This window comes from Triticum dicoccoides, chromosome 4B, assembly GCF_002162155.2.
Source record: "Triticum dicoccoides isolate Atlit2015 ecotype Zavitan chromosome 4B, WEW_v2.0, whole genome shotgun sequence".
Taxonomy (NCBI): domain Eukaryota; kingdom Viridiplantae; phylum Streptophyta; class Magnoliopsida; order Poales; family Poaceae; genus Triticum; species Triticum dicoccoides.
The window spans coordinates 150844154-150859249 of NC_041387.1; the positions used below are offsets into that span (position 1 = coordinate 150844154).

The 15096-nt window shown below is 43.6% G+C and overlaps 1 protein-coding gene and 1 long non-coding RNA gene across 4 annotated transcripts; both read right to left on the reverse strand.

Moving 5' to 3' along the window:
* Nucleotides 1-3594: 3594 nt before the first annotated feature.
* On the reverse strand, nt 3595-8946 carry LOC119295538. 3 transcript variants are annotated; one of them, XR_005144086.1, is made up of 8 exons: nt 8552-8946; nt 7464-7546; nt 7244-7322; nt 5925-7045; nt 5603-5809; nt 4472-4678; nt 4232-4317; nt 3595-4129 (listed from the first exon to the last, which is right to left on the reverse strand). It is a non-coding gene; the product is annotated as an uncharacterized LOC119295538 (long non-coding RNA). The 3 variants fall into 3 exon arrangements; XR_005144087.1 differs by having other exon boundaries at nt 3595-4317; nt 7285-7322; XR_005144085.1 differs by having other exon boundaries at nt 3595-4317.
* A 208-nt stretch (nt 8947-9154) lies between these two features.
* LOC119295539 (OBERON-like protein) lies at nt 9155-14230 on the reverse strand. The gene is made up of 3 exons (XM_037573966.1): nt 14043-14230; nt 11094-12274; nt 9155-9988 (listed from the first exon to the last, which is right to left on the reverse strand). The coding sequence occupies exons 2-3, from the start codon at nt 12259-12261 to the stop codon at nt 9345-9347; spliced, it is 1812 nt and encodes a 603-aa protein (XP_037429863.1). The 5' UTR covers nt 12262-12274; nt 14043-14230; the 3' UTR covers nt 9155-9344.
* Nucleotides 14231-15096: the final 866 nt, after the last annotated feature.

The following is a 15096-nucleotide window of genomic DNA, read 5'->3' on the forward strand; positions in this document are numbered from 1 at the left end:
CCCACAACGCTCACTGTTCATCAAGGGAAGGGGGCAGCAGGGTTCGATCGGCTTCAGTTAGCAGCAGTAGCAAAGGAATCACTCGGGTTCAGTAACGTAGCTGCAATCGCTCGGGTTCAGTTAGAGCTCAATGCCTCGCTCGGGTTCATTTAGAGCCCAAAACCTTGCACGGGTTTAGTTAGAGCCCAACACCTCACACAAACGCGTACGTGTACGAGAGAAACGCGCATCGCTCGGCCCCCGAACACACACCGTAACCGGGAACTCCCCAAAATTTTCCTCGCCCTCGCTTCTACCATGGTTTTTTTTGTCATGGACGGCTCAAAGAATGTCATGCAGCTGCGTCTCCGGCCCCCCAGGATGAAAAGCCCATTTTCTGTCATGATTTTTTGTCATATAAGTAGGAGCCCACCACATCTATGATGATACTGGGTTTTGTCACAATTATCGTCATAGAAGTGTCATAAGTATGACCAAAAAAATTCGTTCGGCCCAAAATGTCACGGATGTGTCTTTTTTGTAGTGTTGAGAGATACCGAAAGTGTCTCGGAGGTGTCGAAAGAGTTTTAGGGTTTTCTGGGTAATACCAAGAATTGTTATATAGGTGGAAATGTTGCTAGGAGACATTAAATAAATGATAAAAGGTTATAATATTTATCAGGAGGCTTTTAGAATTTATTTAATATCAACGGGCTAAAGAAAATACTAAAAGGCCTAGTAGCGGAGAGTTATTGGGCCTTAGAGGCCCAATAAGGTGTGGCACCCTCATTAGCCTCTTGGGAAGCCAAATTGGAGTAGGACGGGATCCTCTCCCCCTAGGCTGACACACCAAGGAGGGAGTCCTTCACTCCTTGTGGTGGCGCCCCCTCCTCTCCCCTACATCTATATATACTAGAGGTTTTGGCCCTTGGAGATGCACACGTTTTGGAGCCTACTCTAGTTCTCTAGTCCTAGTTCTAATTTAGAGTTGATCTAGATTAGAGCTAGACTTAGTTCCCTCTAATCCTCATAATGGAGAAACCCCATGTGGTTCTCTTCTTCTCCCTCTATTTCTTCGGCGAGGATCAGCTCTGGATGGCGAAGCACTGCCGGATCGTGAAGCTTATATGCCTGCAATTCGTAGGGAGGCCATGCTTTCGGTATTCGGTCTAAGAGTCGTTCATGAACGGTTCGAGGTAATTCATCAACATTCTACACCAACTCTTCTTTCGCTGCAACTCAAAGTTGGTAACCCGTACGATCTAAACCTCTAATGCATCTTCATAGTGTTGCAGGAGTCATGATCGTAGGGCAATTTTTTTGTTTTCTAATACGTTTTCCAATAGGAGGGAGACGTTGGCTCAACGAGCTTGCACAGAGAGAATGTCAATTCACCACCGGAAGGGATTGTTACTTTGTGGGAAGTAATGTAGGAGTGACAAGCTCACGGAGATACCTTAGAAGAAATTATATCAACCAAGGACGACGGAGTGTAAATGGAGGACACAACAACCACTAGGTAGTGAGAACAAAGGATCCATGCGATAGGCAAGACATAGTTTAGCAGGGAGCTCAAAAGGAAAGAAAGAGGACATTACCGGGTTGCCGAGAATGAAAACAAGAACATTGGAGAGCAAAAAGCATGTCGAGTGGAGGCAAAGCAGGGGAATCGACATGGGGAGGGTAGGACAACGCCACCAAGGTGGATGCGGCACCCACAAATGTCGCCATTGTCCACCGGCAAGGATTTCTCCATCCTCCACACAATCAAATGACCCCACACCACCGAGCAACACGCAGAGAAGTAGCGCCCACGGTAGGAAATGATGGACGGACGGATCAGGAGCAGAGCGTTTGGCAAATTGGATCATGTGTGTGTGTGGTGGGGGGGTCCCATTGCTGGACACGAGGTAAGCATTGCTCAGTAGTAGGAAGTTGCAAGAGGGCGACGGGGGGTCGATGTTGGCGCACCTGGTGGCGCCGCAGTCAGCAAGATGACGAGGTGCATGGGTGCCCGAGGATCGACGATGGAGAGGTGGGGGCAGAGCCATACATCAATGCATTAGGCACCGAGAGGTGCATCTTGCGCAGGCACGCAGAGAAACGACGGCTGGCCAAGAGGTGCCGGAGGAGGGCGTGGATGGGAGGAGGAAGCAGGAGGCCGACGAGATTAGAACAACCAGCTAGAGCGGTGCGACGAAGGGGTTGACGCGGTCACCGCTTTGGGGGAGCCGCCTTCGCCGCTAACGTGATTGTGGTGGTGGACCTATGGTACCTAGGGTTGGGTGCCCTGGTGTCGCCCTACGAGCAACACGGGAGCGAATGGGTCTCCCTGTTTTGTTCTAACTTGTTTATATATTGTGAAAAAAACAAAGCAAGTGGTGGAGGCCATAAACAGGTGATGAAGTCAACTTTGATGTGACATAACTGGATGAGCCCTAGACATACCCTATGCTGAATAGTTATACTGAATATTTGGATACTAATTGGAGCAAGATACTAATTGGAGCATGTCATATAAAGATCGTCACAACGGTTACTGCATATGCTTGATAAAATCATCACATCAATCAACAGGCGCAACAAAGGGTTACTGCATATGCTTGATAAAATCATCACATCAATCAACGGGCCCAACAAAGCTCGCCTATCACTCTAGTATATAGAGATACTAGTTGACCCCGTTGCGTCAAATGGTGCAGAGACTTGCTGAAGACATGATGTCGATGAAAATAGTTTCATGCTGTAAAAACCTTCAACTAAATCATGCTATTTTTTAGACATGTTTATTACGTTGTTAAATAATAATCTGGGAAAAGGAAAACTTTGCACAATATGAATATGTTCAGTTTGAAAATATGGCCACTATGATGAGAGAGTAAAGTTGGCATGGTTCTATTTTTTTAGCAAGTTTGAAAACATGGTTATCATGATGAGAAACCTGGCAGTGCATGTTTTTCCTGCAAAAAAAGAGAGAAAAATATAAGAAACCTAAGGAAAAAATGTCTTTATTGTGCATATACGGAGATATATGGATCAGGAGGTATTAGGATAGCCCATATGCTATTTAGCCCAGCCCACGTAGAGCGATGCCTGTGGCCCGTGAGGAGCTGAATATGAAGCGGTCTAGCAGAGACTGTCTATCCCCTTCCTTTCTCTCGGTTTCCTTGGTTGGGTGATAGAGGCGTTTCCTCAGCCGCCGACCAGTGCGATTTCTTATGCGTTCCGCCAAATGGAGCAGAGACCCGCTAAAACCGTGTTGTCGATGAAAATAGTTTCATTTTGCAAGGACATATTCAGTACTCATTGTAGAAAGCCCGTATATTAAACCCCTCTTTTGAAAATGTCTATCACATTGTGAAATCCAAGTTTGAAAAAAAAATTGTATAACTGTTGCACCAAAAAATATATTTGTATAACACCGCCCATTGCGCTAAATGGCACCAAGTCCCATTTAAAACCATGTACTTGCTACAAATATTTGCATTTTTTTAGTAACTGTGTTTGAGCAAATACATACGGTAAGAACTTAGTAAAAGTTTAATTGATTTTCTGTTTAAGCTCACATAAAATGCAAGATGGCAACAACAGAGCACAATTGTATCATGTGCAACATCAGCCAAAATTAGTTAGCTAATAAATTGTTTGAAGGGAACCAACCATTTCAGAGTAGTTTATTCCACATCTCATTCTCCTTGAAAATGAGCCCAAGCAGACATCAACGAAAATGCAATTGTTTTGATACAACAACGGCAAGAGAAATGAGTAACCATCCAAGAAACAAAATGTTTAAATTAGTTTTTTCTAACCATGGAGGAGAATTGCATGTGAACTTCATAGAAGAAGGCCAACGTCAAGGAACAGCATGTTGACATACTCATCCTGCTCTCCATTCTTGTCATCAGTCCCGGTAATCAGCTCCTGACCAACACCTTCAGCAACAACCACGACAATGCCCCTTCTTATTTATCCTTGCATATACAGGAACTCAATCAGGTCTCCCTTCCCTTCAACATGGAAATCAATCTCAAGCAGCAGCCAACTGCTCAGAGTGGCATGAAGAGTAATGTGGCCGGTGCTCCTGCTCATAAGTATGACAAGACCGGTGCCATTCACAACTTCCACATGTGCCGCGTTGATTGCTTGTTCACTACACTCGACAACGCAGTTTAACATATGAAACTAAGCAACTAATCTACAAAAAAGTGTCTAATTGGCTACTTGGCATCCAACCATAAAAAAGTAAACTCACGAGCGAGAAAAAGAACATAGACTTTGCTGCTCCTCATGCATCATCTCCATTGGATAGGTTTTTTTCTGAACCACTGTATGAGGGACCTGGAAGAAAGCAAGACAAAAATATAACTCAGTAAATGAAGACTGCATTTTCCAGTAAATAGAGAGCCAAGGCTTGAGGCGGCAACTAATATGTACAGAATGAAAGAAGCTATCAAAAGTGACCCAAAAAAGGAGAAGGGAAGAAGATTGACACCTGAAAACAAACACTGAGATTTGTAATTTTTGACCTCAGATTGAAATAGTAGGCTAGCTCAGATTCAAATAATTATTAGCTCCACGGTACTCCTATGTGCAACATCTGGATAAATAACCCATAGGATAATCAAGAACAAGTTGGTTTGCCGTATAAGAAGCATCACCAAGGTTACTAACGCCATCATGACTCCAGCTTCAGCAACGCCTAGTTTTTTGTAGAGAATAGTATGAGAAACAAATGAGATGTTTGCTTTGCTGAGAATAAAGAACATCATATGCAATGTCCATAGTAAAATGGAGCTGTAACTGGCTATCAGTAGATTATTACACAACACAGGAAGTATGTTACAGCATGGAAAAAAGTTGAAAAGCATTCTTAAATAGGTTACTGAAGATATATATTCTAGATGTTTAAACAAGGTACTGATGCAAATTCCTAAAGACAAAAGCACGGACTATATGCATTGGCAATATTGTCCGTACTCCTAAAGAGGTGTCGAGTATTTTGAAGGCAACCAAGAACTATTGCCTGCCCTATGCAAGAGAAGGTTGAAGATATAGGTTGACTGGCAATAAAAATAGTAGCCACAACAGAACTTGTGCTTTGCAAATACAATTTTTTTTCAACTTTTGCAGAATGGAAAATGAGCTTTTATTGCGCCTTGTTTCTTAGTGGGATGTGCATACCAACCATATCAATATGGAAAATTACCCCACTTCACGATAGTGTCAAATCAAGCTATAGCCTAAAATACCACGTGAAAAACTTGTAGAAAAATTAGAAAACAAATTATAGGTGTCTATCGATATAGACTGATGCCTTCCATGTACACATGGATACTCAGTTGCCATCACATTATGGACATACACTGTATTTTTGCCGACTCGAAACCTTCACTTAGAAAAAAATGTTTTTAGATCAGCACATCAGTATGCTGATATATTGATGCTGTTTTTAGGGACATACATGGTACACATGGAATCCCTGATGGTGTTTTTATATCAGCACCATTTGGAATCCTTGTTTTGGGAAGGGAAGAAGTATGATGTAAATTTTACATACGTATGAATTGAGCCTGGTTGTGTAGTAAGAGAAAGCAGTTTTTAAAGAAAAGACAGAACTACTTACGTAGTGGCTTTTCTATGTGCCCATATAGGAAGTATTAGACCATCCAAAAGGTCGATCTCTTGTGATCTTCCAGCTATTGTACAACATCAATATTCTTCTCATTAAAGCTTTCTTTGCTCATTCCGAACACTTCTTGGGGAGAATCGTTAGCTGATGACTTGTAATTAGGTACTTGCTGACCAAACTAAATCATGATTGTGCCATTTTCTGCCAGAGAAACATAAAAAGTGTTATAACTCAAATAGTAGCAGGAAATCAGTATATACATCACATAGCCAGTCAAGTAGGATAATGGAACTGAAACATTAGAATTGAAAAATACCATGCATATTTCCCTTGTGTCTCATCTCATGGGCTTCTACTCTTGCTTTCAGTTCAAGTTGTCCATATAAGTAAGCAGCTGGTCAGTCACAATAACAAAATAAAGAGATACTATCCAAATAATATATAAACGTTGAACCTTGAAGAGATAGTAGAATTGCTCCTCGCAGACACACAAAAAATAGCCACAGATTATGCAGCCAGTAGGCCCTTATATTCACTCAAATTTAACATCATGCCCATGTTAAATGTTGTACTCATTTGTCCATATAAGCAGCAAGTCAGTCACAACAGATTAAAAGATATCATCCAACTAATATGTAAATGATGAACCATGAAGAGATTGTAGAACTGCTCCTCGCACACACAAAAAAAATCTAAAATAATATAGCCCCAGATTATGCACCCAGTAGGCCCTTAGATTCACTCAAATTTAATATCATGCCCATGTTAAAGGCAGTACTCATTTTTGTATATAGTGGTGGAAGTATATACCCGCGCATCCCAAAAGATTCACATCAGACAGGGCATCAACCAGGCCCCCCCAATCAGAAGTTATGATGTTTAAGGTATGATGTATCAAGAAGCAATCGACCAACCAATCTATACGAGCAGAAAAAACCCTTACTCTGCATGATTTGCTAGTTCCCAATTAGATAAATCCGAATCACTCATTCATAAGCTCACGAGTTCCCCCACTTAAATCTTGAAAGCAAAGGAACTCGGGAATCATACAGTACATAAGTCAAGTATTTTCTGTAGTTTGACAATCATGTGTGTCATCATGAAGTAAGAATTCTTCCTTCCATTCTTTATCCTGAAGCAGGTCTCAAACTAATAAACTATAGTCCTAATTTCATAGTTTAGAACCCACCAAAACAGAATAAAAGAAATGCATGAATAGTAGGTTGTAAATTCGGTTATAACAAACCAAAAACAACAGGCACTAAATAAACAAAATATTGGACCACTTGGGGTTTTTGTCACAGAATTATACCAAGGTTGAACACAGATTTCAGTTCAGGGTGAGTCCCATGAGAACCTTTTCATACTCTGTTGGCTTTCTTCTAAATCCATGATCAACAAAGGTGGCTTTGGTTACCATTCTCTTCTACTGCTTGGCTGCAGAAGGAAAAAATTATCAGCTAAACTATCCGGCTTGGTGCAGAAGAAATACTATATATATTCTGTGCTAACATTGACTGAAAATTCATAAAAGCAACTTCAGACTGAAAATCGTGACCACCATCTGAGTCACCGAGGACGAAGTAAAACAAGACACATATTACTGAAATGTACTTAAATATTACTGAAATGTACCAATGATGGCCGCTATGACCGCCGGCATAGGGATCACCTACCACTCAAAACCCAACCATTCCATGCCATACCTCATCATCTGCAAAACAGCCAAGTAGAAAAATAATTTTGTAAGCAATTATCTTCGAGGTAGGCATTACAATAACCAGCGGGTTGTGCTGCCACCTCCACACAAAGTCATGAGATGGAAAGGATAGAACAAAATCACTAACTCACGCACCCTGCACATGGAAAGCCCAACGTCGGTGTTGCTTCTCTCAGGCAATGGCGAAGGCAGAGGCCGGCTCCTCGACCCAGCTCCGGCTTTCAACAAAACACAAAACAGATTTTTAACATCCACAATTTGGACTGGGTAATTTGGAACAACTGATTCAACGTCTATAATTTGACCCTGCTAACAAATGATTTATTGGACAACTTGGACTGCTGTACAAAATTTAAGAGTGGAACTAATTGCTCAGTTTCCAATTTTTTACTTGTCACATCCACTGAATAAGGTGAGCTCATTCTCTGATGCAAACAAAAAAATGCTTGGGAAAATCTTAGAAACAGTAGTAGCAAGTTAAAGATCAAGTTGAACAGAGTAAGGTCTAAATGGCATCTCCCTTTTTCTAAAAGGCAAAAGATCTTATGGCCTCGTGACTGAATAAGATGTGTAGATGGAGAAGCGTATGAATCTTCTTAGTACAACTTAACTGAATTCACTAACTTGAAGTAACAATGAAGAAAGAAGAAAGCATTCATAAAATGCAGATTCTCTCTTCTTTGAACATATTACATGACTCGACATCTTCTTGTAGGAAAGAAAAAAATCAAAGAAAGAAGGATAAAATAAGAACAAAGCCATGAACAGAGCATCGAGGAATCGATATAACAAATTTGAAATACAATAATTTTAGAATCTTGCAAAAATCACAACAAAATTTGAAGTAGTTATGAACAATTAGAAATACATTATACTGAAGGTTGAGTAAAATCTATCTTTTTGATTGAGCAATATATAGCTGCAGATATTCTGCAAAATCAATACATAACAAGAATCTAAGCCTCTTTAGACTCCTTTTTCTGGATAAATATGCAGGCTTTCGATGGAAAATTTTACAATATATTTGTTCTATGAACAAAGGCTTCCTTTCACTCCCTTTTTTGAAGTGGGTCTCATGCCATCAGCAGCCCAGCAACAAACAGCCAGCACCCAGTTACAACAATCATGCACGCAGCAACAAGCTAGCAAAAAAAAAAAAACACCACCATGGATCCAAGGCCGAGAGGAGGAGGCCGCGTGGAGAGACAGACTGTGAAGCTCACCTCGGTGTTGGCACCGGATGCGGTCGCCGTTACTCGACGTGTGCGTAGCTCCCCAGCCGCGCCCTTGGCCATGGCCGCCGCGCCCGACTGTTGCCTGCCCTCATCGCCCACCTCCTCTGCCCATTCATCCCACCACCGAGCTCGCCTAACCCGCACCTGATCTGGAGCCAGGCCTCGCTGACGGGCGCAGACAACGAAGAAAAGGAAGGTGAAGTGGTGGGGCTAGGCCCCGGGGCGGAGGCCATGGCGAGGCGAGGAGGAGGGATGGAGGAGGCGGGAGAGGCTGTGGGGATCGCAGGGAAACAGGGCTAGGGTTTGGGTGGTGGTTGGTGCGGGAGTGGGACGAGGCGAGGATGGATTGGCTGTGGGATGCAGGGTAGGGATAGGCCAAAACCTCATGCACCCGGGCACGACCAACCCAGCCAACAAGCACGCGAGACGAGCCCACTCGTCCTTGGCCAGCCAAAACAACCGCGAGGTGAAAATCAGCTTTGACCGTGAGGTGAAGATCTACGATCCAGCCACGCGAGAAGGCTAGATCTGACGGCCGACGAAGGAACCGATCGGAGGAGCCTTGTCCATGCGAGTTGGCCAGCCTCATTATTGTTTTAAATGGCGTATTTGGTCTGTTTTAGCCCCCATTGTCATTATGAAACTAAGTTTACATTACAACAACGGCAAATAAATGACAATGCAATTCAGTATAACTATGCAGCAACTAATAAAGAAACATCATGAGACATATTTCAATTTACATGGCAGAAAGTATCACCCATGAAACACGCATCACCGGCTATTTCGACTGCCGCACGTCCGACTTGCCAGACGGCATGCTGCGGACGTTCTTCAGCAGGTCCTGGATCTTGGACAGCATCATCATCTGTGATGAGTCGCCAGGGGTGAGGGCCGCGGTGGCAGCACTACTGCTCGCCTGGGGAGGCACCGTTGCCAGCGGCCTCGGGTTCTCCCGCAGCTTGATCTTCTCAAAGATTGACTGCTTCTCTGCCTCGGCCTCCTCCAGGCGGCGCCTGAGGTACATGCTCGCATAGTCCTGCTCCGCCTTCTCCGACTTGGCCAACGCAATGCTCTGGAGCTGCTCTGCCTCCTGCCGGGCCTCGTTGGCCTTCAGCTGGAACATCTCGGCCTCAGCACTCTTCAGCCGGATCATGCTCTCCAGCTCCTCCACCTGCTGCTGCTTACGCAGCTGCTCCGCCTTGAGCTCCCGTGCCTCCCGTGTCTTCTCCTCCAGCTCACGCTCGCAGGAATCCACCGCGAGGCGAGCCTTCTTGAACATCTGCATCTTCTCTTCAGCCACGGTCTCCATCTTTCTGACAGCCTCTTGGACAACCTCAGCAATTCGATTGCAGGCCTCATGTGGAGTGATCAGGCGCCCCAATTCTTCATTTTCGGACATCTTTGAAAAATCCATCTCAAGCTCTGCCAAATAAGTAATAGTTAATACAAAAGGTCTGAATTACAGCTTAGGCAGATACAAGCCGATGGCATGCAGACGTAAATAAACCCACAAAGCTGATCACACCAAAAATACTGGAAGAAAATCCAGTAATAAACACTCACCTTTTGGGCTGTTTGGTACACTGCAAGACTATAATATGGAGGGCCTTTAGCCATTGATCAGTATATGATCAAAAGATTATAAAATCACAGTTACACATTAACAGAAAAACTGACACCAAACTTGTAGATAATCTGACTAACAAAACAATATGCTAGAAAAAGAACCACAGAAGATAACCAATTCAGCTGCATGACAGAGCACTCAAATATCTTTTACTTGGGAACGATAATGAATGCACCAATTGTAGACAAAGTATGTTCATCTTAGATTCATAAACAATATTACTGCCGCAGATAACAAACGAGTAGATCTGAGTTGAATGGCAGAGGCACCGTCACCCAACCAGTAGTACTTGCCCCGTTAAATAACAGGGAAAAAAGTACTAGGTGCATTAGAATATACTTAATACTGCTGATATGCCTGGAGAGTTCATGGTGGTGGGATACCTCATCTTTCACTATTTCGATAGTTCTAAGAACATGGTTTTACTACAATTTTGTGGAGGACAGTACTATCGTTTCAGTGCAGAAGCATTCTGGATTTTTTCAGAGAATGCCTATTGATCTACTGAACTCGTATAACTGTGATTTAGAATGCATACTGATCTACCGAATTCGTATAACTGTCATTTATGGTATTGTCAGAGAATGCCTGTTGATCTACCAAATTTGTATAACTGTCAGCGATGTGTAGAGGGAGGCTTGCAATGTACAGAGTTACAGCAGAAGATCCCAAGCCCAACCAAAATGCTACAAAAAGAGTTATGTTTTATATGAGAAAAACATGAATTCAGAAAATATATTCAAACAATAGTTTTGACTATCCAGCTAGAAAGCAAGAAGTATAGCATAGTCAAAGATGAAACCAAATAGCAAGAGAAGCATGACTTAACTCAGCATGATAAAATGAGCGAACAAAACTGGAACACGTAAAAGCATGGTTTAGTTAACTAAGTGCATTTACCTTGGAGTGCCGGCAGCAGCGCTCTAGGACTCATGGATTGAGCAGTACCACTTCTTAGTCTTTCAATCAGATCATCACATCTCCTGAACAAGTTCCTCCCTTTTAAGTCCTCGCTTAGACGGAAAATCTTACAAACACACTCAAGTTCTCGTAACAACGCATCCCTGTCCCAGCCAGGAGCACATTGTTGGAATACATCCCTAACCCACCCCAACAGCTCAGATGTCCTTTGGCAGGCTTGGCACCGAAAAAGCATCTCCGGATGGGCAATTCCGTTATTAATTTTCTGTCCGGACCCAATCTGCTCATCACGGATTGCACAATCAGTGTGAGTCCAGTGAGAGCAGACATCACACCCAATCCAGCTGCATGTATTGACTTCAAAGTCAAACTTATTGCAGATCACACACATGCAAAGGTTGCAAAAGCCATTCCTGTTGCTACATATATTGCACCTACACTCTTCGGCAGGGAGAGCACTCTTACAGGCGATGTTCCGGCACCTCTTGTACAAGTAAACCTCAGCAAGATGACTCAGGGGTAAATTAACACTTGGATGCAAAAATGCCTGGATTCCAGTCTTGATGGCAACAAGAATCTCCAGCTGAACATGGTGTGGCATCAAAAGTGTAGTTGGTGTCAAATCCACCCTATTCTGGACGACCTTCTGCAGGTACAAGAACTCCTCAACATGATGAGAACCCCCAGTTCCTTCAAGAATTGACCGAAGTTCACTCTTGATTTCATCCAACACCTCATCTGGCATAACCTTCATTTTCTCAGCGACTAGATCAACCCTTTCCCGAGCAACCTCCCGGAGAGTCACTCTACCGGTACTTGGGATCCTACGAATGACTTGCCGTTCAGCAACACCTTTGGTGGCTACCTCCTTATCTTTATCCACTATTCTAATAGTGGTCGCAGCATCACCACCACTGCTTTTGTTTGGCTCTACAGGCCAGGTCTCCCTTGAACTGGCACTCTCAGTGGCAGAGTCATGACCCGGGTCAGAATTTGACGCACGCTCCTGCATATCTGGCGTACCAACTTGGTCTGACGAGGCCAAAGAGAGGGAAGTCTGCAGGTTTGGGGTGCCCCCATTGTGCCGTGGGGGCGGCATCCCCTGTGGAAACTGTTGATGGAAATTTGCGCCTGATGAGGTTCCCATCCAAAATCAAAACCTAGCAAAGCATGTAGGCAATAATAACTGACATCAATCACCCGGTTAACACTTGGCACTTTGAGCATCACTTTGTGTACCAATATAATAGAAGAACCTATCTTGTGTTATGAAGCAAATCAATAATGAGTTTGCACATTTATTTCCCGAATTGCACCGGTAATCTTACTCATCGAATAACATTTCCACACAGCAGCCACAAAATTTATCCCCTAAATTCCCAGGTCAAAAACAAGCGGGACAATTATCTACATTTATTTCTAGTACTCCAGTAATCTTAGTCACCAAACAACATATCTAGACAGAGCAGCCACATAACTTATCCGCTAAGCTCCCCAATTCAAAAACAAGCGGTACGACTATCTGCTTATATTTCCAAAACTGCTCAAGTTATCTTGAGTTACTAAGAAACAAAAACCTAGCCAAATCTGCACGTGAAAATGATCGTCATCAGCCACTTGCTTAAGACTGGCATTTCAAGCATCAGTTCACATACCAAAAGAACAGCAAAACCTATCGTATGTCACCAAGCAAATTATGGATGCTCAAAAACAAGTAGAACAATTTTCTGCTTTTATTTCCAAAATCAACCCAGTAATCCTAATGACCAAAGGCACCTTAATCACCAAACAACATCTCCCCAACTTAAATGGTTTTGGAACAGGTGCTGGCTGGAGGGGACAAGAGGCGGAGTGGTGTCTCATCTTCAGCATTGCCGGCAGCGGGTCTCGGCGGCGTGGTGCAGTAGAGTATCGGTGCTGGAAGTGTTGATAGGCACACGCAGGAGGGCGGCGCGGTGTAGCATCGTGGTGGAGTCAACAGCAGAAGGGCCTGGCAAGGTCTATGCATGGATTACTCCTAAAGATGAGACGGCGGAAGATGGCGGGGGCGGATTGCTGAGCGTGCACATGCGGTGTGCACTCAGGATCTGCTAGACCGGTTAGTGATCCTGGCTAGCCGGCAGGCGGCTTGGTGAGGCCACCGGGATACTCGGTGTGGCAGGAGGTCAGGACACATTATCAAGCTCTTAGGTAGGGCGACTCTGTGCGCCAGGATGGAGGCTTTGGGTTGACTACTGTATGTATTTTGTAAGGCCATGTTGAATAATATAAGAAAGATGGTTGTGTGCATCGTTTGATGCAGAGGCCGTGGGTTATCCTCCTTTAAAAAAAAATCCAACTTAAAAAAGAAACAAGGGGTACAACTTCCTGTGTACATATTCCAGAATTTCCACAGTGATCTTAATACACAAACGCCATCTCTACACAGAGCATCCACATATAATCTCCTCCAAGCTCTCAAAATCAATCAGGGCGAATTTCTGCGTACTCCCTCCATTTTTATATACAAGGCCACAAACTCATATTACAGGACAAATTTCTGAGTATATTTCCAAAATTGCTAGTAATCTTAAGGTTTTAATAACCAAAACGTCTATGCCCATACCAGTATCACAATTTTCTCTCCTAATGTCCTCAATTCAAGTTGCAAACCCAAAATCTAGCAACAAATTCCCCTATTTAATCTGCCGAAACCTCAGTTCGACTAACAAATCGTCTCCTCCTCGCAAATGAGACGAAATCGACAAAATAAAAGGAGGGGGAGGGAGCAACCCAGAGGCCTAGACGCCGGAACCCATCCTCCACACCCAGACCCGCCACCAATCCGTCCCGGGGTATATTCCACTCCCACCGGACGGGAAGCAAGAGCCAAACTAGATCCCACAAACCTCAGCCTCCACGGGGCAAACCTGGGTTCAGAGAGCTCACCTCGGCGCGACGGAGTGATCTACACGGACGGGGAGACGGCCCGAGTAACGAATCTCTGGCGCCGGGTAAGGCTCCGGCTCTGCCGACGACGTTGACGAGGAGGAGCTCGGGAAGCAGATGAAGAAAGATTTTCTCTATTCCGTTTTCAGTAGGAAAAAGAAAGGGACGAAATGGTGCGAGTCCAACCAGAAAGACCATGGAAGGTGGTGACCATTTAGCCGGGTAGGCGGCTAGGATGTGACCTGCTACTATCGGTAAGCGGCTAGGATGTGACCGGGTTGACTTTTACAAGCGTTGCTGTCATTTAGCCGTGAGTCAAATACACTTGCGCATGGAAGTTTTCTCGCAATTTTTTTTTACAGAGAATAGAGCCATTAAATAGTTTTTAAATGCCATGAGAAAAAATCAGAAAAATGTAAAAAAAAAAGTTGCCCTGTTCATGAAGTTTCTTTTAACAAATACTGTCACAAACGCTCATACATACGCGCATACACTCACCCCTATGAACGCACACACGCACACCCTACCCTATAAGCATCTCCGAGAGTCGTCGACGAGAACGTCTCCTCCCACTACTAAAATAAATTCAGGAATAATGCGAGCATCAGGACTTGAACCCTGGTGGGCTGAGGATACTACTATTACTCTAACCATCCAACCACAGGTTGTTCGCGCCCTATTCATGAAGTTGATAGTTGATTTTGATCAGGAAGTTGGCACTGGGCTTTGGAATTGATTCTGGACCCCCACCTGTTCAGGACACCCCGCCTGCTCAGGACGATCCCATAACATATTTTCTAGAGGGGGGACACGCTTGACCGAGCGCAAAAACAGGAATTCGGAAATATTCTGAATTTCTTATGTGTGCAAAAAAAGGTAACAGTAATAAAAATGCACCCCCAAATTAAAAGTGACAGCCGATCCTCAAAAAAAGGTGACATCCTCTTAAAAAGTAAAAGTGCCATCCTCACAATAAAAAAAATGTCAATTCTATTATAAAATAAAAAATGTCATGCTCTTATAAATAAATTTGCCATCATCTTGTCTTATAAAG